This window comes from Piliocolobus tephrosceles, chromosome 8, assembly GCF_002776525.5.
Source record: "Piliocolobus tephrosceles isolate RC106 chromosome 8, ASM277652v3, whole genome shotgun sequence".
In the NCBI taxonomy this organism is placed as follows: Eukaryota; Metazoa; Chordata; class Mammalia; order Primates; family Cercopithecidae; genus Piliocolobus; species Piliocolobus tephrosceles.
Genome location: NC_045441.1, coordinates 52,203,167 through 52,230,550, shown reverse-complemented (window position 1 = coordinate 52,230,550; position 27,384 = coordinate 52,203,167). Strand labels below are relative to the sequence as shown.

The following is a 27,384-nucleotide window of genomic DNA, read 5'->3' as shown; positions in this document are numbered from 1 at the left end:
TTTTTTTTTTTTTTTTTTTTTTTTTTTTTTTTTTTTTTTTGAGATGGAGTCTCGCTTTGTGGCCCAGGCTGGAGTGCAGTGGTGGATTCTCAGCTCAATTCTCCTGCCTCAGCCTCTCAAGTAGCTGAGATTACAGACGTGTGCCACCACGCCTAGCTAATTTTTGTGTTTTTAGTAGAGATGGTGTTTCACGATGTTGGCCAGGCTGGTCTCAATCTCTTTATATTCTTTTGTATTTTCATATATACACCTTTCTAAACTGATCATAAATCTTGACTGATTAATGACTAATCCTTCTATGATGTGTGACTCTGGTGGTTAGCTCTATTTCCAAAAGAGCTCTTGGGCAAAAAGAGTGGAAAACTTTATCGTCTTTGAAATTGTAATAGGCATGTGAAGGAAGAATATGTTGGCATTCTCTGCCCCACCTCAATCTTCCACTTTTCATGGGAGTCAAAGGAACTCCGGGGAAGCAGCTCCTTCTCCTACTCTGGTTGGGGGCACTAGACAGGGCTGTCTTCAGAAGCACAGGAAAGCATTACCCTACCCAGAAACATCTCTGTCTGCAACCTTTGCCCAGCACTTAGCACGAGGGAGCCTCTCTCTCTCTCTCTCTCTCTCTGTGTGTGTGTGTGTGTGTGTGTGTGTGTTGTTCTCTCTCTCTTAACAGAATGCATTCATTCTGGAAGCACTAGTTTCTAGCATAACATTCGTTATGCACATGTACCCTAGAACTTAAAGTATAATAAAAAAATTTTAAAAAAAAGGGCCTGCCCACCAAAATGCCAAAATGTATGAATAAATCTAATGCTAAAAAAAAAAAAAAAAAAAAAAACATTCGGAATAAGGTTGTTTAACATGGAAGACTCAGAGGTCCTGGGAAGTTTTTGTTTGTTTGTTTTGTTTTGTTTGTTTGTTGTTAGGTCTTTAATTTAATGATTTGACATTTATACAGCTCCCTAGAGCAAAAGCATGAGGAGATTGAGAATTTATGTGGAGAGGTCACTTGTTTGCCATTTTTAATAAACACAAATAATTCCCTTTTTCCCTCAGCTCCACATTCTCTGGCTCATTAAATCAATTTAAGGCCCTTAAAATTTTTTTCTGGCAAATTGAAGCAAAAGCTCAAACTGTGTACAATACTCCCCCGAGGAGTGCTTACCCAAGTCCTGTAGGTCAGGCCCAAATCAGTTTCTGTGAAACAGCCTAACACCTCACGTTATTATGAAATGAGAGGCTGGTAATTGGAGGCTAGGCTCCGGACTCGCTCTGAGAAAGGACAGCTGTGCTGCCGCCCCGGGATCCAGCTTCTTTGGTTTGTTTTTTTCCATTCACGGTGGAGAACGATGAAAGAGTCAAAACAGATTTCTGTGGGGGATTCATGAATGAAGTTTGCTCTGCAAATCCAGAGAGTGAAAGTGTTTCCAGAGCAAAGCCAGGCAGGCTTCCAGGCAGAGGTATGGGAGAGTGTGGCTAAAATAAATGTACGCAGATCTCAGGCTCTAAGACACTTCAGAGGGCTGAGATTTCTGAGTTAACAAAGAATTTCACCACCAAGTTCCTTTCCTAAGATGCGAGAGTTTAGGAGACTTATTGGCTTGTTTCTATTGAACATCAGTTAGATAACAGAGGTCAGGAAATGAAATGGAATTTGATATATTAACTAGGAAGCAGCAAAGGAAGCCAGGCTTGTGTTTTATTTGTTATTATTTCCCTAATATCCTCAATTATGTGACTCTCCCATCAGTGGATCTGATCTGCTGCACATGTGACATTGTTGTCCCCGCTGTTCTGGACACTGGGGAAACAGGCCCAGGGCACCAGGAATCATGTTTGTTTTTTTTCTTTGTCCCAGGCCTGTCCCAGGCTCTCTATCTTCTCTGCTACATCTTCACAACAGACAGAGACAGCCCATGCCAGCCTCCATGCCTGGGACCCTGCCCAACCCCACAATGCCAGGATCTTCCGCCGTCTTGATGCCAGTAAGTGTTTCTATGTGTCTCACAATAGCTTGTCACTTGCACTGAGGTTTGCCACTCTTGAAAGGGCAAAGGAAACTCTGAGATCCAAGCTGATGGGAAAGAAGGCGGCTGCTTCTAAATGGAGGGTTGAGCTGTGTGCCAGTTTGCTTTGAGGGCCCAGTTGCCCATCCCCAGGCATTGTGTTGGCTTCTCCACCCTTCGGTGCTTTGCGATGAGATATGGTCCCCTGGTGACAAGTGGGCCTGTGACACCCAGGGAATGGAATTTGTTCAGGGAGATGCTGTTTCGTATCTATTCCGAAGTCTACAGTTTGGGTTGTATACAGAGTGTCCTTAAATTGCCAGTGAGTGGTCTAACCAGGACTCAGGGTAATAACTGTAATAATAACAATAACAGCGATCATACATAATAGCTGCTAACGTGCATTTATGCATATCATGTTCTGTTGTTCTGTTCATCATGCTAGCAGTATTTATTGAGTGTTTACTGTATGCTAGTCACATTCCAAGCACTTTGTCAACACACAAAACAATTCTACAAAGGGGGTGTATTACTGTCCCCACTTTTTTAATGAGGAAAGAAAGTCAAGTAACTTGCTTAGCTGAGAAGCAGAGTGGCTGAGTTTTGAACCCTGGAATTCTGGCTCTAGAGCCCACTCTCTTAACTACTATATGATATGCACACACTCTCTCCTTTCCCTCTCACAACAAACCTGTGAGATAGACACTGTTACTATGCCTATTTTACAGATAAGGAGACTGAGGTATAGAGAAGCTGAGTAACTTGGCTGGGTTTATAGAGCTAGTAGGTGATGGAGGTAGGACTTAAATCCAGGTACTCCGATTTCTGAGTCTCGACACATAATCATTATCTAATGACAAACAATAAAAATAATGGATAAGGCCAGGCATGGTGGCTCATGCCTGTAATCCCAGCACTTTGGGAGGCCAAGGCGGGTAGATCACAAGGTCAGGAGATCGAGACCAGCCTGACCAACATGGTGAAACCCCATCTCTACTAAATATACAAAAATTAGCTGGGTGTGGTGGCGTGCACCTGTAGTCCCAGCTACTCAGGAGGCTGAGGCAGGAGAATCACCTGAACCCGTGATGCAGAGGTTACAGTGAGCCGACATCGCGCCCCTGCACTCTAGCCTGGGTGATACAGTGAGACTCTGTCTCGAAAAACAAAAACAAAAAATAATAATAGATAAACATAGAAGGGAGATACCCAGTTTTCCAGAAGAAAACTTCCTCTCCTTCCATGGACCTCTTCCCTGTACCTCTTCTTCATCCTCCCTGGCGTTGTGCTTTGGTGAAGTTGGCTGGTGTGTTCACAGGGCCACGGGAGTTCTCAGAAGCCCTAGAGGCACTATAACAACTCAATTAAAATCCTCCCCACAACAATGTTAACAACGCCTTGCAAAGCCTTTTAGCTTTTTAAGAAATTGTTTCTATTGTTATTTCATTTTATTCTCACAGCAATCCTGTGGGGATGCAGTAGCAGTAATTATTGATATACTCATTTTACAGATGAAAAGCCGAAGAAGAAGTTGAAGGTAGTTGTCTAATATCACACAGCTTGTGAGTGAAGAGTTGTGGCTGGAACGCACATCTCAATTGACACTGAGTAGTTCAGATCATCCCAGGTTGAGCAATTTGCTCACTTATCTAAGTGTAAGCAGGGGAACAGCGAAGGGTCCACAGACTCAGTCTAGAGAAATGGACTTGCCCACTCTAAATACTGAGCAGTCCAGATTAGAAACAGTCTTTGCAACATTGGGCCAGAGGACAGATCACGTTGGTTGACTTTACCTATGTTGCTATGTTGCTCTCCTTAGACCCCTCTAGGTGAAAGAAAACAGCACCATCAATGCAATTATCCCACATTTTATTCAACCCAACCAATTATGTGAAGACTTCCACCACGAGCTGTCTTCTTTTAGGCTTTAAGTTGTTCCCATCCAAAAATTATTTTTTTTAGAACTTCCATGCATTGCCCAGAAAAATACCACTGCTGAGACTTTTTTTTTTTTTTTTTTTTTTTTTAATTTGGCTAAGCAGTGCACCATTCCCAGAGACAAAGATGAGACACTTAGGCTGAAAAGACCCAGAGAAACCAGTTTCTACCACACCATTTATTCCTACAGCTTGACCTCCTGTTAGTGCTTCAGAGTAGCAGCAAAGGTTCAGCTGCATGGTCAAGAGCTCCCAAACCTGTGACATTGATGTGTACAGCTGCCGTGGGAATAGGTGTCAGTTTAGAGCAGCAATGCTCACCTGGGGGGGTGATTTTGTCCCCCAGGGGATATGTGGCAATATCTGGAGACTCCATTGGTTGTCACAATCAGGGTCGGTGGGAAGGTACAGGCACCTAGTGGGTAGAGGCCAGGGATGCTGCTGAACATCCTGCAATGCACAAGACAGCCCCCATAACGAAGGATTATGTAGCCCAATATTCAACAGGCCTGAGACTGAGAAGCCCTGGTCTTGAGGGACATGAATGTAACAAATAAACATTAACTTTAGATCTCTAAAAAGCATATCGTAAGAGTTCCAGGCCCTAGAAACCTAGTCCCTTTCTTTCTTATTATCATGTCACCAGTTCTTGTACTATAAATTGGGCATTTCAAACCTGGTCACGGGGGAGCCTCTTCCCCTAGAGTTTCTGCCCTGGAAGCCCATGATTCCCTGGGTATAAAAGATAAGACTGTGTCTATAAGTGAGGACAAGAATCTTCACTGATTTGTAATGCCTGCTGCTGGACCACACATTTTATGAAGTCTAGGCGTGAAACAAAATGATGTATTATTTCATCCATTTGCTCATTCATCCATTTCACAAACTTGTTGAGCACCTTCTGTGTGCCAAGTACTGTGCTGGGTGCTGAGGACAGGATGAAGAACAAGGCAGCCATTGCCCTCAAGGAGTTCACTGGGTTGTGATTTCTTATCTTGAAATTCAAATGCTTTAATAATTTGGAAGTGTGAACACACATTTATAATTACAAAACCTCACTGAACTACAGACATGCTAGCTCCTGTTTTCCAGTATGTGCAGAAGGTGAAATCCTTTACATGGGTATTTTACCTGCAGTGCTAAATGTTGCCCGGTATTCAGCAAAGCCACTCCCATCTTCTGGGCTTTTTATTCTAATCAACTCATTAAAGTCAAGCTCCTGGTGCAGACAGAGCCTAAGTCCAAAGCACCAAATATTTATTTTGAAGAGGCTCTTGCTGATACTCTAGGTCTATAAGACAACGGTCATGAGGTTGGAAATGTAATTTTTTTAAATAGGTAAATCAGCCTGTTTAAAACTGGCATTTTGTGAATCACAGGTTAGGTAGAGACTATAACTTTTCCAAAAAGTGGGAAGCATTGCTGACTACAATTCAGAAGCTGTGAGCAGGCTACTCTTACCTCCTTATATAACTAGTAGCTTGGAAGGCTCTGGACAATTATCTGCACTCCTGAAAGATCCTTCTTTGGCAAACTGGAAGCAAAAGTTATTTTGGAATTTGATTTCCCTCTCTGAGAGGGTCACCAGTCGGAATAAGGGGTCAAATACTATTCCAGCTCTCCCATCCACCAGCCTCTGGAAGGGGAGATAAAAGTAACATGAATTTTTTTAAAGCAGTGAAGCTCTTGAATTCTTCATGATTTACAATTACAGTACATGAATGTACTTAATGGCCCTGAATTTAATGTACCTAATGATACTTTTAAAAGGTTAAAATGGTAATTTTATGTTATTTGTGTTTTACCACAATAAAAATAATTTTAAAAATTAGAGTAGCTCAGAGATTTAGGAGGGGTGCGTGGGAGTGAACATTTTATTTTACTGAATTGGCAAGGCCTCAAAAAGTTGTATGGAAATGCTTGGAAATGTACAGAAAATTCACCTTTATTAGGTCCTCTTGAAACAGTTTCACACATCTGTACACTGCCACATGACTGATCAGCTCATTCAGGCTAAGGTAAGGCTGATGGCTCTTAACTGTCACAGGGAGTAGCCACCAGTCAATTGAGAGAAAGCTTTTAGCTAGCACCTCTACTAACCCACAGATTTATGTCATAATTATACCCCTGCCTCTGGGGCAGACACAACAGAATTTGCAGTCATGGAATTGCAACAAGGGAAGAGACATTTAAGGGTCATTTAGTTCAATGATCCCTATCAAGCTTCACTCTCGTTCATGAGATTTCAGTCCTCCACTCTTTGAACACCTCCAATAGTAAGCAACTCCGTATTTTCCAAGACTACCTAGGCTAACTTTAAGCAGAAACCTGGTTTCTTAAAATTACCAATCATTGTTTTCATTTCCATCCGATGGCAAATGGAAACACGCATGCATTAAAGAATCTATTCTTGTTCCCCTGAGGAAAGTCTAATTCTTTTCTGTGTGATTTTAGTATTAAGTGTACTTGATTTATTCTTATTCTTTTAAAAGTGTTAATTTTCCACCAAATGGAAAATATTATTAATCAAACACACCCTTCCTGGATGGAAGTAGACATTTTGCTGTATTTACTTCTTAATAGGAGCACCCTGGAGATTAAAATGCCAAAACTCGATTCAGGTATTTGAACGATGTTCATTTTAGACACAATGGCAGGCCAGCAGGAAGACAATGTGAGAGCGGCCATTCATGTGAAATACAAAACCCTCGGCCTCTTTCTTCACTTACCCAAAGACTTAGCCCTGCTATGAAGCCAGGCCTGAAACTGCGGCTGCATAGGGTAACAGGGTAACAAAGAAGAAGAGATGGGCTGGGCAGCACCTCAAATGCCTGGCTGGATCATAATGATTGTGTTTGGGAACCAGGGTGACAGGAAGGCCCACCACCTCTGAGAGTGTTGCTCTTATAACTAATTATTTTGATTGCCCAAAAGATTTATATTTACTGTATAAAATTTAGAGAGAAAAAAAAAGCCATAGATATCCCAAGTTAACCAGTTGGTATAGTGTTTATCCTTTCATAGTAAGTAAGCTTGGTGATTATATTTAGTGGAGTTACTTGAAATAGATCATTTAGTTTTCCTATAGTTTTTGTATGGATATATTATTCTTTGCATCCATAAAAATAAGCACTATTGGTGGTAGTTGGAGTATATACAAAAGTGGAAATATTTGGTAATCTTATTTGAAAGTGATCTGCCATGACAATGTAGCGCTCTTTGGCCTGGGGCACCGTGTATAGAAGCATGGCTTTGGATGATTCTTTGATGTGCTTGAGTTCAAGGCTCAGGAGGGCATTGCTTACCACACACCAAACCATAGGCCTTCTCAGGATTTCTTCAAAGAAATACTAAATGATCCATTGGACAGAAAAAGTGCAGCTTTGTCTAATGACCTAGACTGCCTTTTGCAGACTTCTAATTCTTTTCTTTCCTGTCTCTTAGATGGAGAGACAAATGTCAGTGAACTCCAGCATCATGGGGATGCAAGGTCCAAATCTCAGCAACCCCTGTGCTTCTCCCCAGGTCCAGCCAATGCATTCAGAAGCCAAAATGGTAAGTAACAGTTATCATCACCCTTTCATTATTCTGTGACTTTTTCTTTTGACTTTTACTCTGACTCCAAAATCTTTGTTAAGCCAGGTAGAGGGTTCCGTCTTTGTTTTGGTGAATGAAAGGCAGTGCAGAGACTGCCTCTCTTTTTGAGGATATTTGTTACAGAGCCTTGGAGTCAGATAATCATGTAACAAGCGTTGGATTGGCATGTGGTGTTAATGAACGTTTAGGAGTTTTGGTAGATCCATACAAGTTGGGGTAGGATATACCCAAGTATGTATATGTTTGCTCAACATGTGAAATAATAAAAATAATACAAAACTACTCATTCTTCAAGGTAGTTACAGTTTCAATACCACTCTTCCTGTCCCCATATTCATTAAGACAGAAGCTTGATGCTTAAGCACCCACAAAACATGAAAATGTTTTGTGTTTTCTGTTATTTTGTCAGAAGTGACATTGATTTGAAAGGATGAGAGCTCTTATTTTCTTGCAACTCTTACTGAAAGGCCTGATTTCAGGTGAAAATCTTCAGTGATTTTTAACATATGATATATGTTTGCAGTAAGGTCAGTCTTTCCAATCACAGATAGAGTTATGCATCTATATTCTACCAAATATTAGCAAAACCAATGCAATACGTGTCTGTCTTTGCAATATGAAGTAAGCTTGGTGATTATATTTAGTAGAGTTACTTGAAATAGGTCATTTAGTTTACATATAGTTTAATTCTCATACCACAATTAATAAGGTATCACATGACTACAAAATAGACTGCAGCAAACTTTTTAGCATCTGATATTAGATAAGGATAGCTTTTGCTAGAAGTTGGAGATTAATCTGGTCTGCTGACTGGCAGCATTAGAGACTGTATCTGATGGTTGGTGTGAGGATGTTGTTGATAGTTCTGAAAGTTAGCCATCAATTCCTGTGCAGGGTGGAGTCAGACCCAGTGACTTCCTTTTCAGTGTCAGCAAGAGTTTCCTCATGCCTGCTTTGGTCACTTTCTCTTGGAAACTTCACGCATTTGACTTGCAGCTTCTTGACCCAAGGAATCAACTGAGCTCCCAGTGTTGGCTACCTTGGGCAAATAAAATCTGTGGTCGAGAGAGTTCTCTTTGCTATGCCACAGTCCCTGTGATGTGCCAAATGGCACCAGCATCTGCAGCAAAGCTCATTAAATCTTTTTGGAATCGGCAAATATTTTTTCAACTTGAGCCCTGCTGAGCCAAACCAAATACTTGCTGGCAGAATAAAGTTCAAACTGGCATCTGTTTTGGAGACTAAAGTAATGCCATGTATCTTTTTTTAAAAAAAAAAAGAAAGAAAAGAAAAAATGAACTGTGAAGGTACTTAAGAAAAATAAATGTAAGTTCTTCACGTATATGAATAAATACTCAGGGTCTGTGTCTGAGATGTGACTCCCCGTGGTTTACTTTGGAATCTTCTTATCTGCTTCAGGGTCTGTACCTTTTGGAGGGACCTTCCAGATAGATGTTAGGTAGATTCTAAAACAATTCCAAACTGGATGTCTCTGCCAATTGATTTTCACTGGATTTTATGCCACCACTTGACTCAAAAGTGTCCTTCTCCTCTTCTTGCTGGCAAAGAAGGAAAATGCTTCCAAAGGTTGTATAGGTTTATGCTTATTTATATGTATGAAATAAATCATATGATTTGGCAAATGAATAGTGAATAATGTTAGCTGGAAACAAAGGGAACTCGTCCGTACTTATAAAAATAGTTTTACCCCACAAATGTTTGTTGGGTTAAATTTACTGAGTAAGCACACCACAAGGCTGATTCATGTTCTAAGAAAATGAATATTTCCAGGTCCACAGCATCTGAGCTAATTAACTCTATCACAGGGTTGGGCCTTAGGGAGCACAACTATTCTCTGCTCAAGCTCCCACCTCTACTCCTGTTATTGCCAATACATCAATTTGAAGGGAAAAATGGTAGCATTGGCTGCTTATGTTTGAAAGAATAGCACTGGAAAAGCGTTAAGTGAATTTGAATATGTCACTCAGCATCTCTGTTCTTATTATGCTTGTGTTTTTACTGGAGAAATCAGTTATTGCCATATACTAACCATATAGTATTTTCTAACAGCTTTGGGCTGCTCAGATGAAAAGCTTTTATGAAATACAAAGTAGTGAAGGAAAAAAAAAAAAAACTTGCACGATTTTAATGTCAGCCAGAGCCTCCCCAGGTTTCTCTGAACTATGGGCTTTGTTGTTCTATGCCTAATTTTCTTCCTGTGTAAGACTGGAATGGATTCCAGATTTCAACTAAAACTCTTGTTTCACTATTTTCAAGGACTTTTCCAAAGGTCACACATGGACTATTGTGATGAATGCACTCTGCAGGGTGTGTTCCCAGAGCACACAAGTAACCAGAGAGCTGCAAGGGAGGTGTTGCCCACACCAAAACACTGCAGACTTATTCTCCTGGGGACAGTGCTGTCAGAGTGTCCATTTCAAGCTCCCTGTTGGCCACAGACAAAAGCCATTATCCTAAATCTCTGGCGAAAGTTGGAGGTCTTGGAAGTAGACAAAAGTTTAAGACAGGATTGCTTTAAATGCACAACTTTGTTAGAATTTTTCTGACTAGTGATTGCCCTTTAGAGTGCATCTGTTTTCTTTGCCCCAAATTAGTAATTTCTATTATGAGAGCAAAGTAAACCAAGTGCCTTTAACAAGCTCTCCAGTGCATTAATCTACGACAGCCTAGATCAAGAAGCACATGTGCAAATCTTTTGATTTAATGTCCATTAGTATCAATGTACTATAGCCACATCTGTCCAAGCTATTTTTTTATCATAATTCTGGCTAATTATAATTTCATTTTATGGATTCATCTTCTGAAGAATTAAGTCAACAGACATGGCTTCACAATGCACATATTGGATTTCTTTTGGGGGTCAGAGCAGACTCAGAGCTCTGAGAGCCTTCTGTCTTTCTAACCTCTCAACATCATAGGCTCTTCCTTCTAGATTCCTGGGAGCAATGTGTGTCTTAGATGAAAGTGGGGTCTGCTAGAAAGAATTTCACTGGATAGATACCTGGTGGACATTTTTAACATTCAAAGGGGAAAAGGAGGAAAGGAGGGGGTAGGGGAAATGCAAACCATACTGGGACACATTTCCAGTCTCTGCAACATGCAAATAATTCTGTAGTGATGTGGTTATGGTGTTCTCAGAATTATGTAGATTTGTGTTCATTTCTATTTATGGGAATTAGACCAATTCTATTTAACTTTGAAACAAGTTATTGTTTTTACTTTAAAGAAACCAATAACGATTTGGAAGCTAAATAAGCAGTGGGGGTTGGGGGTGGAGACTTGGCCATACACCTGTCTTGTGTCTCATTATCTATGAGTTGGCTACTACTATATAGGACTGATTAAAATGGTGGAGGGCTCTGACCACTCTGCCCAGATTTCACCTTAAGTTTCGACAGAGTTAGTGAAGGCTAGGGAGTGTTGATACTAGGAACGAGAAAAGGAAAAAGATATGTACAGGTGTGACCTGATTTTCTCCTCAGTACAGCCCCACAACAGAGATATTGTTACTGTTTGTTTGTTTGAGGCAGGATCTCACTCTGTCACCCTGGCTGGAGTGCAGTGGCATGACTGTGGCTCACTGCAGCCTCGAATTCCTGAACTGAAGCAATCCTTTCACCTCAGCCTCCTGAGTAGCTAGGATAACAAGTGTGCAACTAGCTAGTTTTTAAAATTTTTTTTTTGTTGAGACAGGATCTCATTATGTTGGCCAGACTGGTTTCAAATTCCTAGCCTCAGGAGAGCCTCCTGCCTCAGTTTCCCAAAGTGTTGGGACTATAGGCATGAGCCGCCATGCCTGGTCTATTGTCCCCACTTTACAGCTGAGGCTATTGAGGCTACAAACGGTTAATAAAACTGGCCCAGTGACACACCACTTAGCAAAGACTAAAGTTGCAGACTCCAATAACAAAGCTTTTTGATCACAACATTGATCCTTCTGATAAAAATATCATATGGCTACCCGATAGATGTCAGTAACCAGCAGATTAAATCAGATTCTCTTGGGTTAATTTCTATTTACATAAAAATGGGAGACTAGGATTGCAAGGATAGTTTATACCTCCAAATAACCTGGAAAAGATGTAGAGTGGTTAGTAGCCTTCCCCATTGGTTTAAACAGGGCTCTGTAGCCTCACTAACTGGTACAGCTTCACTGTTCTTTATCCAAACACATTCTTGTCTTGACTTTTCTTATTTTACACGTGTGTGTCTCTCTCACTTGATTGATTGAAAGCTCCTTGAAAATAGTCTATGCATCGTGCAAGCTCCTTGTACTGAGAAAGGTCCCATAAATGAGAAATGAATTTAACTGAGTTGAGTTGAGTTGAATTAAAATAATGGGAAGGAACCAACCCTAGCAATGATGATGAAGGTGGGATGAAGTGGGATAAATCCATATTAATTCTAAGCTAAGTAATAAGCCTATCAAGAGTAGCTGACTTCATTTGATTTCTTTGAAAAATACCTAAATCTGTCATATTTTTTTTCCTGGACAGAAAAGCAGTATGTTTGTTCCTTTGAAAACAGAAGTTGGAATGTCATTGTCCTCCTTGGAGTTGAGAGTAATCAATACTAAATGCCATTTCTTCCATTGTTTTGGACTGGCCATGCCTTATTTTGATCATTTATTGTCCATACCTCATCTATAGTTAGGTTTGCAGTTTACTGAATAGATACATAAGTACACGCGTTGATCAATCAATGAAAGATGCTAAAAGGACGAGAGAGACAAGGCATCTTAGAAATGGAGACTACTTAGTTAGAACCTTCTCCATTTCCCCCTTTTCACAAGTGAAGACACCAAGGCCCACTAAAGATTTAGGGAGATAAAGCCTTATTGTAAACACAAAACTGGACCCTGAGCTTGGGCCTTCACATTTCTACCTAGAATTGTGCTTTCTCTGTCAGCTGCACTGATACATTACTAACAGTGCTTCTGTCGGCTCGTGGTTTCCTCCACACAGCCTGGCAGACAAGAACTAGGGAGGTATGGTTGCATATCCACTTTGTTTTGAATGTCAACCTGGGTGTGTTTGTGTTTGCCTTTCCCCTCCCTAATTATCGAGCTGGATAACTGTTTGCCTACGGTGCCCCTTGGCCACCCACTGTCCAACAGATAAATCACAGAGGAGCCTGGCTCCAGATGGAGTTGCCTGGAAAGCTTATACACATGAAAAGACAGTCTCCAGGTAACATCTCTCTGCCACTCCTGAAAAATGCAGTTCTTCGATTTGCCTATTTGCTTTAATCATCCCCAGCATCACTTCCTAAAAGTCCAGGATTAAAAAACTATGAATGAATAGGCTGTCTGCTTCTCAGAAGCTCTGTGACCAGGAAGGAAGTGCTATTGACTTTAAAGAAGCTCTCATCAACTTTTGAATCATGCCAGCAGCCATGTGACCCTGTAGCCTGTGATCAAAACATGAAGATGATGGGCTGAAGTAAGGTGACCACGTTTCTCAGAATCCTCCTCCTTCATTGCTGTGAAAACCACTGTCCACCATGCAGATGAATAGGAATCACATAAGATTCCATGACAACAGCAGCAATAATAACAATCTGTACTGTCACTTGTATGTATGCTGTGTCTCACTTTAAAAGCAATTTTCCTTCTGAAAACACCATGGTAGAAAGTAGTTATTGCCAGCCTGAATCAAGCACTTATGTATGTAGTAGGAGCTATGTTAAGCATCTTGCAATATCTTCTCAATTTTTAGAACAATTTGATGAGGTAGATATTCTTTTTTTCTTTGTTATTTTTTGAGACATCCTGCTCCATCACCCAGACTAAAGTGTAGTGGAGGGACCATGGCTCACTGCAGCCTCAAACTTCCAGGCTCAAGTAATCCTCCCATGTACTAGGTAGTGCAGCTAGTAACTAGGATTGCAGGTACACCACCACACCCAGATAATTTTTTTTTTTTTAATACAGTCTCCCTATGTTGCTTAGGCTCATCTTGGAACTCCTGGGTTCAAGCAATCCTCGCACTTCAACCTCCCAAAGTGCTAGGATTACAGGCATGAGCCACCACACTTGGCCCAGATACTGTCCTTAATCTTATTTTATGAGTGAATAAACTGAGAGGTTGGGTATGTTGTAGAACACGCAGTTGGTAAAATATGATCTGGGATGTGAACCCAAGCACTGGGCTCCTGGTTCTAGCCCTTAATTGTAACGTTTAGCCAGCAGTAGGGATTGTTATCCTATGAGTTTACATTAGTAAAACACTTTACAAATTTCAAAGTGCTTCCATGTACATCATATTGTTGGGGCTTCATAGCAACCCTGTAGGATCAACAGGGAAAATTACTGTGCCTGTTTTATAGACACAGAGAGGTTAAGTGACTTTTCCAGGATCACTCAGTGGCATAACCAGAACCTGAGCCCAGGTCTTCTTTGATTTCTGTCTTGTTTCTATTATATCATGCTAGCCCTGGCGTTCCCATGGTAACTTATTCTGAATAAAAGCGTGCCTTTGTAAAAATAAAGCTCAGTGGCATAAAGTAAGATTAGGCTCAAATTAGTAGCTCAGGCCCCATCACCTCTTTGCTTATGCCCATTAAACTCTCTAGACCTCTTCAACTAAATATTGGAGAGGAGTCTTCTCTATATTTCTGTCTGACCGAGACAAGTGCTGAATCTGAGTTTAGCTATTGTTATTGAAGAATTAAAAGCAATAGCATTTTGAGGCTAACACTTTGAGAGCTAACAGAAGCCCCATCTCCTTTCTGCTGGCTGGAAGTATGACCTTTTATATGCCATTGCCACTTTGCCCATTTAAACTGTAGAAAGTTTAATTTGGGAATACAGCATGTCATCTTAAAAATAAAATGTAAATGATTAGATTAAGAGACCATTGATAAGAGAAGGGCTAGCAACCATCTATTTGTATTTATACAGAAAAGAGTAAGTTCTTACAGAGTTTGTATTCCATGACCTGATCAGAACTCCAAATGCACGAGAATATACATTTGATTATGTGTCTGGAAAACAGGAATTGAGAGATGATTAATTGCCTATGAATCACCAAATTCCAAAACAGGAAGGGAGTTCAGGGATTCTTCTGGCAAAATCCTTTCTTTTGAGAAAAATAGGCCTGAAGTTCAAGTTAATAACCTGTCTAAGGTCACAAAGCTAATGAGTGGGAGAAGGAGAATTAGAACCCAAGTTCCTGATTTTCAAGTTTGTTGAACTTCCCTCTGTATATACTATCAGGGTTTGATGGGGAAAGTCACCCCCTGGTTGCTGTGAAAGTGACCTTTCTAAGGTGATAGCTTATGAAGCATTTTCTGCAATTTGGTTATTGAAGCGAAGTACACAGGGGTGAAAGAGGCTGATCAGCTTTTCCCTTCTATGTCAACTGGGAATTGAAGCTGATCATCAAATCGCTCAAAGGAACGGGCTCGATTCTCTATGATTTTTCCAGAGGCTTGGTGGTCTTGACTTGGCTTATTTGCCAGCCAGAGTATGAATACAAGCTGAGGATTTCATCCCTTGGCATCCAGTACAAAATACTTTGGTTTTGCTTGCCACCAACCCAAATCCCCGTGTTGTCTCGCTGTTTTCATTGAGCCTGCATGGATCTTACTCACGTTCTAGAGCTCCATGTCATGCTGGGTGTGGAGTGGTGAATGAATCCACTGCTCACACAAGCACAGAGGGGTTTCGAAATGCCCCTTTCCATCCCATCTTTTCTCTGGGCCCTACCTTCTCCACCCTCACAACCGGCTCCTCGTACACACACTCAGACAGACATTCTCCTAGGACTCATTGTCTTTTCAGTTTTATTTCTTTCTCTTTCTGCCAGTATCCACCCTGTTTTGGTAACCACGGCAACTGGTGAAATACAATCCCAATATTTGCTAGCTGCCTGTCACCCAGCCCAGCACGCGCATTGCTGGGTCTTGTTTTTATGTTTGTTTAATGTTCCTGAGCCTGAACTCAGACGCATCTGGGCAAAAAAGAAACTGCATATGGTTTGGGTCAGAACACCCGCTTTCAGACAAAGTTCTCAGGCGCCTCTTTCTTGTGTATTTGTGGACGTGTGAGCACGCGTGTGTCCCTGTCTGCTTTGGAACATTGTGCAAATAAGTTCAGCTGTGTCAGAAAAGCCAGGGGAAAAAAAAAAAGGAAATTTAACAATCTTGTTACAGGGAAGTTCTGCTTTGCAGAGATATATTTTGGTCATTTTCTTGGAATGTATGTAGCTTACACTTCCAAGATTTTTGCCAGCACAGCTAATAATGAAAGTTTGCTTTGCACTTTGGGATGATGACTCTGTCTTGCTTTGTTTTTTTGTTGTTGTTGTTGTTGTTGTTATTTGTTTGTTCGTTCATTTTTGTGGGAAGCACAGGAAATTTGTGCCTTGAAAGGGATGGAAGGTGGGGCATTCGGGTAGACAGTGGAGGCAAAGTTTTCCTAAAGGTTTAGGGTTGTTTTGTTTTTTTTTTTTTTTTTTTGTTAAAACCCAAGAATCCAATCTTGAAGTTTAAACTATAAAGAGTGTGTCTTCCCTTTTGATATTCTTTTAAAATTGTCTTTTTATCACTTGTTTGAGAAGCCGGATTGTACTGAATGATTGTTGTATTGCCGTAGTATGACTAAGATGAACCACTAACTTCCTAGGATACTTAGGTCCCAGATAATAAAGGCATGCCTCAGTTATTTTTATTTCAAAACTATATACACAGTCCCCAGGACAGAAGTGTTCAAGGAGAATGAGATTTTAATCCAACTGCGGCTTTGTATTCCAGAGATTAAAAGTGCTACCAGACAGCCAAGTCTGTAACCTTGCTTTCAATATAGAGCCAGGATCTGAGGTGTAAGGAGCACACTTGGGCAGAATTTCAGAGCTGGTAAAGTGTTTCACTTGCACCCTTTCCTGAAACTTCCTTCTCCCTTCTGGCACCTTGCATAGGAACATGCCACACCCATGTTTCCATGGTACCTGAGCCTCAGTTTGGTCCAGTGTTCCTGCCAGCCCCTTCTCCTCCACTCATCTCTGCACACCATGATCTCGCTCCAGGAGCCCCTCTCAGGAGCTCAGCATTTTCCTGAGGGCTTCTTGCTGCCTTTGGCTGCCCTGCCTACGCTTGCATACAATCCCTGTTTGCTGCTGCAAACTCCACTCCTTTTGTCAAGACTCAGCTCAAAGACACCTTTCCTGTGAAGTCTTCTTGCCTTCCCTAGGTGGGCAGGAGCCATGCCTTCTTCTAGGACAGACTTCACTTGCACTGTTTGTCTCTTCCTCATGGAGCTTTACTGTGTTGTCATTGTCCAAAGGACCTGCCTCACCGCCAGCCTGCAAATTCCATGAGAGCTGGGGCCAGTTTGATTCACCTCCATGTCCCCGGTTTGCCATCTCTCCTGTACTTGCTAGGTGCCCAGTAAAGGTTTGCTGATAGAAAGAAGGAAGTAAAGTCTGATAAACTAATTGAGGTGGTGTTACTGTGATTTAATATGTCATCCCACACTGTGGGCTACTTTTTTTTTTTAAGTTCCAGAGAGAAGATAAGACTTAAATCATAATTTAATTCTACCATTTAATCATAATGGTAGAATTCAAGGACCCATAATAAGCAGGTGGGAGAGAGACACTGAACAGGTGTGAATTCTACCCCAAATTCCCCAGATCTCTACGTTGGTACCTGGGGGCTCTGCCAGCCACAGTCAAGTACAGCTCTGCAGAGAAGCCCTGTATGAGGCCTCTTGACCCCTGGTGTGGGACCATCTGAAGGTGTGGTGGCCTTATATCAAATGCTTTAGCACTTTAATGCTGAAATCCCGTTGCTGCAGGCCCAAGACTTCAGTACTTTAAACACACACACACACACACACACACACACACAGGTTAATGGATTCCAATGTCGTTTTGGTCCAAACATATAGGTGTAAACTAAACTTTTTGCCTTTAATACATAGAGGCAAAAGAATGTGTTAAAATGAAAATTTCCTTTGCCTTTTTTCTCTGTTCATATATGTAATACATCAAAATTGGGTTCATACTAAATATAGTTTATATCATGTTTTTTAAAATTTTACGAGTATTTTTTCCTATCAAGTATCTTTTGAAAACATTTTAATAATTTTCTAATTTATGTTATGGGGTATCACTTAAAAATTTAACTATTTCCTTATTTCTATTTCTGGATATTTGAATTTTCTCTACTAGAAATAGTCCTTAGATTATAAAAATTAGAAAGACAAAAAAAATCTGAAACTAATTACATCTTTACTTAGTGCCTTAGGATAGATTTTCAGAATTAGGATTAACAGGTCGAAGGGAATAAACATTATAACCCTTCCAAATTTCTTAAAATTTATACTAAATTTTATTTATTTCTATAATATAGGAGGATTTTCATCTTATAGCATTTTCAGACAGATTTAACATTATCATTTTAACAAGACTTTACCAATTTTTGTTTGCATTTCTTACATTATAGGTAATGTTGAACATCGTCTTAAATATTTTTTGGCCACTTGATTTTATTCTTTGATGAATTTCTGTACTTTAAGGTAAAGGTGGTTTTTCTTCCTTGTGGTCCAGGGAACTAGTAATAGAGTAGATTGTCCTTCCTCTGCTGCATTTTGAAAATTCTTATTAATTAACCAGCTTCACCACCTTACTTTACAAATTATACTTTCATTCTCTAAGACTAAATGAATAATTTAAAAAATACACTTAATCTTTTGTTTTGTGGATTTTTTGTTTGTTTTGTATTACTTTTTTTTTTTGTTTGGGAGCAGTGTTTAGAGGTTTGTTTTTATTCTAATCTTAAGCTTTCTGATTTTTATAGTTATACAACTTATGTGATACAAAAATATTGGCTTCTCTAGGAGTATTACTGTGGCTCTTCCACATTTTCTGTGTTTATTTAACCAAGCCTTTGATTATTTAAATATATGCTTAAGTATCTGAAATAAATCAGAGATGTGTTTGTGTCATTCACAATGTTCTGAGGTAGGATTACATGGATCCTGCTCTTATCCCATTTATGACAAATCAATCTCTGGCCATTTTTATTTCCTTGGTCACTATGTAAGTATATAGATTTATGTTAGTTACACTTTATCATTATCATTGGATGGGTGTTACTGACTCCAATCTCAAGCAAGAAAGTTAAACAGAAAATATAAGGAGTGTAAGTGTTATTAATGGAGTATTATTTTAAAGTTGAGTGAGTCCTCTGTGAACCAGGTTGTAACCTCCTTACTAGTGTCTAGGCTCCCTGAAAGGGAGGGATCTGAACACCTGGCATATAGTTGCTAGAAAATATCTATTTATCAAATGAATAAATATGAATAATTAATTATATAACAGTATTAAACATGCACTGAGTGGCAATCATGGGCCATGTTACTATGTGCTTCCTCTCTCTCTGTCTCTCTCTCTCTCTCTCTCTCTTTTTAATGGGATCTTTTTCTGTTATCCCTGCTGGAGTGCAGTGGTCCAATCATAGCTCACTGCTGCCTCAAATTCTTGGGTTCAAGGACTTCTCCCACCTCAGTTTCCCAAGTAGCTGGGACTACAGGCAGATGCCACCATGCCCAGCTATTTTAAAATTTTTTACAGAGACAGGGTCTTGCTATGTTGACCAGCCTCAAACTCCTGGTCTCAAGTGATCCTCACATCTGGGCCTCCCAAAGCTCTGGGATTACAGGCATAAGCCCCCACACCTGGCCCCGTGTGCTTGCTATACGGTAAGGAGTCAGCGAGGAACTACACACAAAGCACTTTATGTTGTTTTTTGTTTGTTTTGTTTTATTTTGAGACAGAGTTTTGCTCTTGTTGCCCAGGCTGGAGTGCAATGGCGTGATCTTGGCTCACTGCAAACTCTGCCCTCCAGGTTCAAGCATTTTTCCTGTCTCAGCCTCCCAAGGAGCTGGCATTACAGGCATGAGCCACCACGCTCGGCTAATTTTGTATTTTTAGTAGAGATGGGGTTTCTTTCTCCATGTTGGTCAGGCTGGTCTCGGACTCCCGACCTCAGGTGATCCGCCCGCCTCGGCCTCCCAAAGTGCTGGGATTACAGGCGTGAGCCAGTGCGCCTGGTCCCACACAAAGCACCTTGTGCACTTATGTCTATTATCTTCTTTAATTATCCCACTGTCCTATGAGGTAGGTGTCCTCATTTTTGTAGACAAATGAACTGATGTACAGGGGACAGTGCCCAGGATCATTTAGCCAGCAAATGGCCAACCAAGGATTTGAACCCAGCTCTGGTTTCAAAGCTCACATTCTTAGTAAGCCTAGAGGACTAGCTGACCCTTCCATGCTGTCTTTGCTTTGGTTACCTTAAAGCAACGTGGTGACTGGATTTCGGGAGGTGTGGACACATGGAAGCAGTGACAATTAGCCAGCAAATATTTATTATCCATGTCAATGGTGTACTTAGGCTCTCGCTCTCTCTCTCTCTCTATTTTTTTTAACAGTAGGCCCCTGATCTTTTTCAGGTAGGTTTTTCCTGGCCATGTTATGAATCCCTAGACCCCATGCATGGAGCACATCATTTCCCTGCACCCAGGGCAACAAGTGGGGAACACAACCACATTGTAATCCTGACCCCAGATGGAGGGCCAGGCTCATCATCCTGTTCCTGCCCAGAGCTGTGGAGCAAATGCAGCTCAAATCTACACCCCAGCGGAAGCGCAAATCACTATAGGTCATGGAATTTGGGGGGTATTTTTAAATATTTGAAATCTCGAGTGTTAAATTGGAAAATACCAAGTCTCTGTATCATTAACAATAATGTTAATAATGACCACTAGCTCGTATTTTAAGAACTAGGAAACATATTCATAACTTTCACATAGACAGTAGGCTACCTTTTCAGGGAAACCACAGCTCTCGATTGGAATTAAGAATAAAATGTTTTGTTGTTGTTGTTGTTATTGTTCTTTTTAAGAAGCAAGGTGAAGCATTGATTGAAAACAAAAACAAGGAATCAGCCTACCTAGCTTCAGATCTAGCTGCACCTCCTGGTTTCTTCACCCCTCTGTTCCTCATTTCCCCATTGACAAAATGGGGATAATTTTTAAAGATTAAATGAGGTAACAGAGAAATCATTTAGCACACACTAATTTCTCTCTCTCTTTCTCTCTCTGTATGTATATATATGTATATATGTAGAAATACTTTTAACTCCTGTTTCAAAGGATACTTCTGTTTCTTTTACTGGTTTAATTCATATGGTTTAAAACATACTTGTTCAAGGTGCATAGTCTCAGAAAGGAGAAAACTGAGACTAAGAGAGATTAAGTAACTTACTTTAGATCATTCAGCAAAGATATGGTAAAAGTCAGTTCTAGCACTCAACTCCTAGCTTTGATTAATGGACTTAGTTACCATGTCCTTTGTAGAGACTTGGATAGAGAAACTCATGGGAGTTATACAGCTGTTACATTGAATTTACCAATTAATTAATTGAAATATGAAAAAGTAAATGTGACTTTTAAGATTTTTTACAAATAGTTCAAAATTTATTTTAGAAAACAGAGCTCAGTGCAGTATATTTTCAAAATTTAAACATATGTTATTGTTTTATGGTTTGTTAGTTCACAAGCTTATAGGTACAAAAACACTTTATAACATTGAACTTTTTAATGTTAAAATATTAGGGCTAAAATTGCACAAAGACTAAAGGCTCACCAAGAAATATATATTAAATTCCGTCACCTCAAATAGATTTTTACTATGTCTGTGCAAATTACTTTGAATTATCCAAATATTTGGAATATGTCTAGCCCTGAGGCTTAATTATCTAGGTACCCTAAAATGACATGAATCGTGCCATGCCAACTTTTGCCATTATTTTTTCCTAAACACCTAGGATCATTTTTGATTTGCATAACAGTTTCCCTTAGGCTTTGCAAGTGTACTTGGAATAAATGCTAGCAAAGGAGCAAGAACTCCCCAGGCCCCTGGATGGAGGTGGTTGGGTCTCCAAGACATGGTTCGATAGGCTGTTTGCCAACACACCCTCTGGAACAACCGTACCCATGATAACAGAGTGTAAAAAACCTGATTATTTTCAAATCTGATGAATGAGTTCAGCTGTTCGGTAGGCCGGTATGGGGTATGTGAGAACATGGGATCACAGCAAAAACCATGTTTATCTCACTCCATCATTGCAGTGAACTTTATCTCCTGGGAATTTTCTTAAAGGGCAAGTCTGGACAAAGTCATGGCTTAATGACCAGAGAGTCTACAAGCAAGTTGTTCCTGTGTTCCAGTGAAGCAGAAGACAGGGCCTGAGCTTGTGAGGAAAGATAAGCTAAAGAACTGCATATGCTCCTTAGACAAAGATAATTTGTCACATCACCACCATTCATCTCTTAGTTCCCAGGTCACTGTTCCAACAGGTCTGTTTTGCAGATTTCTTATATATAAAAAAAAGTCTCTAGCTGTCCACCGAGCAATCAGTTCATTCATTCATCCTTTACCTCCAAAAATATTTATTGAGCACTTTTTAATTACCAGTATTACACTTAGTTCTCAGAGATACAATGGTAAATAAGCTATAACTTAAGACTCAAGAACTTACAGTCCAATGAAAAAATCAGGTAAATAAATAGAAAACTAAGTATGTTGTGATAAATATTATGATAAAGTCAAGTACAAGGTAAGCACCTAATATGCCTTCATACTGATGGCCGGGAGGTGTCTAGAGTGGTTCTTCAGCAAGACTTCTGAGATGAGTCAAGTTCCTGTGCTCTTCAATACAGTAGCCTAGTGGCTACATGTGTCTAGGTAAGTTTTAAATACATGAAGATAAAATAAAATGTAAAAATCAGTGAGTTCCACTATCCACATTTCAAGTGCTCAATAACTACATGAGGTCAGCGGCTAGCATATGGGCCCGCATAGATAAGGAACATTTCCGCTATGTCTATTCAATAGCGTTGGTCTCAGCAGATCTCAAAGGTGAGAGGGGAGGAGTTTTGGAGGGAGAGTACAAAGAGTGAGCTGAAACCTGGAGATGCTAGGGGAAAACGCATTAAATAACTGTTTTAAAATAACAAGTTATTTTAAAAAACGTATGTATTTATTTATTCAAGAAGCATTTATTATTTGTGCTAACAAGCTGCGGGTTTTGCAAAGATGCTTAAACACAGTCTCAGTCTCTAAAGAACTTACATTTTTATGGGCAACGTAGGGGTCATAAATTACCACCAAAAATGCATATTTGAGTATAGAGGACAGACTGGTTAGTTCAAGTGTGAAGCAGTGAGTGGGGAAAAGAAGAATTTGGAGGGAGGCTCAGGCTAGGCTTCATTCTTCCTGAAGCTGTTGTTTATGACCTGGGTCTTGATGAGCTGTAAGGATTCAGACAGGGCAGTGGCATTAAATTCCTTACCTTGGTTAAAAAAAGAAACATTCAAGTTTCACAAAGTTCTTATAGCTTTAGGGTCCAGCAAGCAACTAGGAAGCTGAGGCTCTCCCCACTGGCATATTCATTAATGTCTTTCTACTAGGACTGCCCCTTATACAATAGAGATCTCATTCGGCCGTGCCAACTTACACCGAATAGTCTCCCTTCTAAATGGTGTTCCGTGGATTAGTTTAGGGAAGCCTGAGCCAGATCTTGTTTGCATTAGGTGGCTGAAAAAAGGATTGGGGGTGGGGGTTTAAGGATTATGCAAATCACTGACTGATATGTAGGTTGGAAACTGGAGACATGTGTGAAAGCAGTTTTTATGCACCAATAGATGAGGGAACTAGGAAACAGTTCTAGGTGAACTATGGGGTAGCTAACTTAGGCAGATTGAATGAAATGGTCAGTAAACAACTATATAAATTTATGAATTTTGTTCTCTGAATTGTATAATTCAGGTCTTATGAAACTCATCCCTGGCCATTTATTCCCTGATTTCTTGAGATCAGAATCTGTTCAATGACCACTTTCCCTTTCTGTCTGGTATTTTTCCTCTGCTGGGAGTGTCTGCAAAGTGCAAGTGAGTCTTGCTTATCACAAAAGCCACTTGGTCCTCTATTTCTAGGGGTATGATGTTCTCTGTTGTTTGGGAAACACCAGTCTCAGAAATCCTTTTGAAGGAATTTTCCCAGTCATCCAGGAAGAGAAACATTCAAGAGAATGACAGAAAAGGATCTTCTTAGCAAAAAAAACATAGCCTGTGCTGAGAGGAAAGTTGAGATCAGATCTTTAGAAACTGGGTAACATGATGATGAGTGAAATAAAGGAAAAATCAGTTTTCCAGATCACTCTTTAAAATCTCCTTTGAAATGGGGTAACCAAGGCTTGCGTCTTCATTCTTTTCCAGTAGAAAATCCTTTTATTGAAACTCATGTAACTCTTTGAAAAATAAAAAGGTGATAAGAAAGATGGCATGAATTGTTTGAAAGAAAAAGGAAATTTTATTTTTTTTTCATTGTTACCTAATGTGGTTTTAAAAATTTAATTAAATGTAGTTGGATATTTATTCAGGCAAAAAAAAAAAAATCAAAAGGGACATATTCTATCTGAATATTATGTTTTTAGTTTCTCAAGACCGATAATACATTATGAACATATTACCTGGCCATGCAGGGCTTTTTTTTTTTTTAAACAAACTTGTTGAATTAACCGATTTCTACTTGACTAAAGGTTGTTGAGTTACTAAAAATGTTGTGGAATTGAGCACAGTTCAGGAGGTTTTACAGTGCTTCCCCTGGAATTCCAAGGTGGAGCTTCCACAAATCCTTCCATTAAAAACAGGCCTCCATGCACACTCATGAGTGGTGTTCCCAAAGTGTGTTTAAAAGTCAGTCATTCAGAACTCAAAACACAGTTTTCCTCACAAGAAATGTCAGAGATGGTTACTTTCCCAGGGCTGCCCACAAAAGCCTTTTATTCCATAATGTATCTGAAAGAGCCTCCCTCCATCTGTTGAGCGAAGAATGGAGTAGTACTGGACAGAAATCCACCCCGTCCACCCCCACCCTGCAATCCCTGAGGGCAACACTTTTATTTGCTGAGGCAGCCACCTGGACTTCAGGGAGAAGGAAAGGAAACACATTTCTCTCTTAGTGGATTCTATCTCCGAAACCATCCCTGGAATGGTTTTTTGTAGAGTGAATGTTTATCAACCAAGATGTGTTTCTTTCCTTTGAGATAGCTCAATAACAACAATTAAGTAGGTTTTGAACTGTCTCTTCTTTTATTATCGTGATCTTCATCATGACTGTTCTGCACCATTACTGGATTTCGAAACCAGAGGAATGATGATCATATGACAATCAAAATTATCATCCCTTGGATACATTGTTTAGCAAGGGCATGCATCTCCCATCCGCCAAGATATTAATATTTCATAGTCCTTAAAAATAGCCATAATGTGAGCCAGGCACGGTGGCTCACACCTGTAATCCCAGCACTATGGGAGGCCAGCGTGGGTGGATCATGAGGTCAGGAGTTCAAGACCAGCCTGGCCAACATGGTGAAACCCTGTCGCTACTAAAAATACAAAAATTAGCCAGGCGTGGTGGTGCATACCTGTAGTCCCCACTACTCAGGAAGCTGAGCAGAAGAATTGCTTGAACCCAGGATGTGGAGGTTGCAGTGATCAGAGATCACGCCACTGCACTTCAGCCTGAGTGACAGTGAGATTCTCTCTCAAAAAAAAAAAAAAAAAAAATCCATACTGTGGTGTTCTCACATTCAATTAATATATTGTGACTTTTTGATGTCTGAGCAATTGATTCTTTTTAACATTGAAACCAGAGATGGGAGTGATGGAAATGACCTACAGAAAGATTAAATCTACCCACTACAAGGTCTGAACTAATCAAAGCAATTCTGTATGCTTACTTCACATTAGAAAATGAACAACCCCTTCATCTCCTCCTCCTCATACTAACACCAACATTGTCTGACAGTTTTGTCCACCTAGAAATTATATTCATGATTTCTGAAAACATAAGTTACTATCTCACTAATCCTCATTCACCTCTCAGGATATACTTGGGAAATTTTCAAGTAGTATCACACACTGTTGCTTTTTCTTATTTTGCTTTTTTTTTTTTTTTTTTTTGAGATGGAGTTTCGCTCTTGTCCAAGGTGGAGTGCAATGGCACTGTCTCAGTTCACTGCAGCCTCTGCCTCCCAGATTCAAGTAATTCTCCTGCTTCAGACTCCTGAGTAGCTGGGATTACAGACGTGCACCACCATGCCCGGCTAATTTTTTGTATTTTTGGTAGAAACAGGGTTTCACCATGTTTGTCAGGCTGGTCTCAAACTCCTGACCTCAAGTGATCTGCCCGCCTCGGCCTCTCAAAGTGCTGGAATTACAGGCGTGAGCCACCGTGCCTGGCTTATTTTGCTTTACTAATCGAGGGATGAGACTTGGATGACAGTGCAGGCCCTAAGGTGCTATAGCTCATTGTCCATGGTGATTCAAGGCTATTTTTTGCAAAAAAACGGCAGGGAGGAAACCCAGGGAAGTGGACATTAGAAAATGGTTTGTCTCTATCTGAGTGCAGTGGCTCACACTTGTAATCCCTGCACTTTGGGAGGCTAAGATAGAAGGACTGCTTGAGGCCAGGAGTTTGAGACCAGCCTGGGCAACCTGGTGAAACCTCATCTCTACAAAAAATACAAAAATTAGCTGGGTATAGTGGTGTGCACCGGTAGTCCCAGCTACTTGGGAGGCTGAGATGGGAGGATCACCTGAGCCCAGGAAGTCAAGGCTGCAGTGAGCTGTGCTGTGATTGCACCACTACACTCTAGCCTGGCATCAGAGTGAGACCCTGTTTCAAAAAATAAAAAAGAAAGAAAAAAAACTTAGGAAACTTTGTTTCTGTATTGGTTTGTTAGCGACATCCCAACAATGTACCACAGACTGAGTAGCTTAAACCACAGAAATTCATTTCTCCAGTCTCACAATTCTGGAGGTTGGAAGTGCAAGATCAAAGTGTCAGTGCAATGATTCCTTTAGAGGGCTGTGTGGGGAAGAATCTGTTTCAGGCCTCTCTCCTTGGCTTGTAGATGGTCAACATCCCCCTGTGTCCTTACCTGGTCTTTCTTCTCTGCTATGTCTGTCCTAATCTCCTTTTCTTATGAGGACACCGGTTGTATTAGATTAGGGTCGATCCATGTGACCTCATTTTACCTTTATTACCTCTTTTTTTTTTTTTTTTTTTTTTCCTGAGACAGAGTCTTGCTTTGTCGCCAGGCTGGAGTGCAGTGATGTGCTCTCAGCTCACTGCAGCCTCCGCCTCCCAGGTTCAAGCGATTCTCATGCCTCAGCCTTCCGAGTTGCTGGGATTATGGATACACGCCAACACGCCCTGCTAGTTTTTGTATTTTTAGTAGAGACAGGGTTTCACCGTGTTGACCAGGATGGTCTCGATTTCTTGACCTCAGGTGATCCACCTACCTCGGCTTCCCAAAGTGCTGGGATTACAGGCATAAGCCACCATGCCCGGCCCCCTTTATTACCTCTTTAAAGGCCCTGTCTCCAAATACAGTCACATACTGAGGTTCCGGAGTTAGGATTTCAACATATGAATTTGAGGTGGGGCATGGGAGGAACAAAATTCAGCTGATAGCAGTTTCCTAAATTGAAGATTGCTTAAATATTAAAATATTAAACAAAATCCTAACCAGGATGCAATGATTTGCCTTTGCAAAATCAAATCTCAGATTCCAGTGGGAGTTCTGTGAGGATCTGTAAAGCCTAACTGTGCTGGGCTGGTCTTTCTCAGGAAGAGCTCTCCCTTGAGAATATTGTAGCTTGCAGACTGGTTCATTTCTGAAGCTGAAAGCAGGCAAGAGAGGTGCCCAGGGTGCAAACATAGGAAAGAGCTTGCTCTCGGCTGTCTGTA

General features: G+C 40.5%; 1 protein-coding gene across 2 annotated transcripts in view; it reads left to right on the top strand.

The window, feature by feature from the left end:
• CREB5 (cAMP responsive element binding protein 5) overlaps positions 1-27,384 on the top strand; it is a 417,587-nt gene that overhangs the window by 308,977 nt on the left and 81,226 nt on the right. For both annotated transcript variants that reach the window (XM_023225914.1, XM_023225915.1), the window contains 2 exons: positions 1,856-1,982; positions 7,385-7,495. In XM_023225914.1, coding sequence (XP_023081682.1) covers positions 1,856-1,982; positions 7,385-7,495 — 238 coding nt within the window. The remainder of the gene's footprint in view (positions 1-1,855; positions 1,983-7,384; positions 7,496-27,384) is intronic.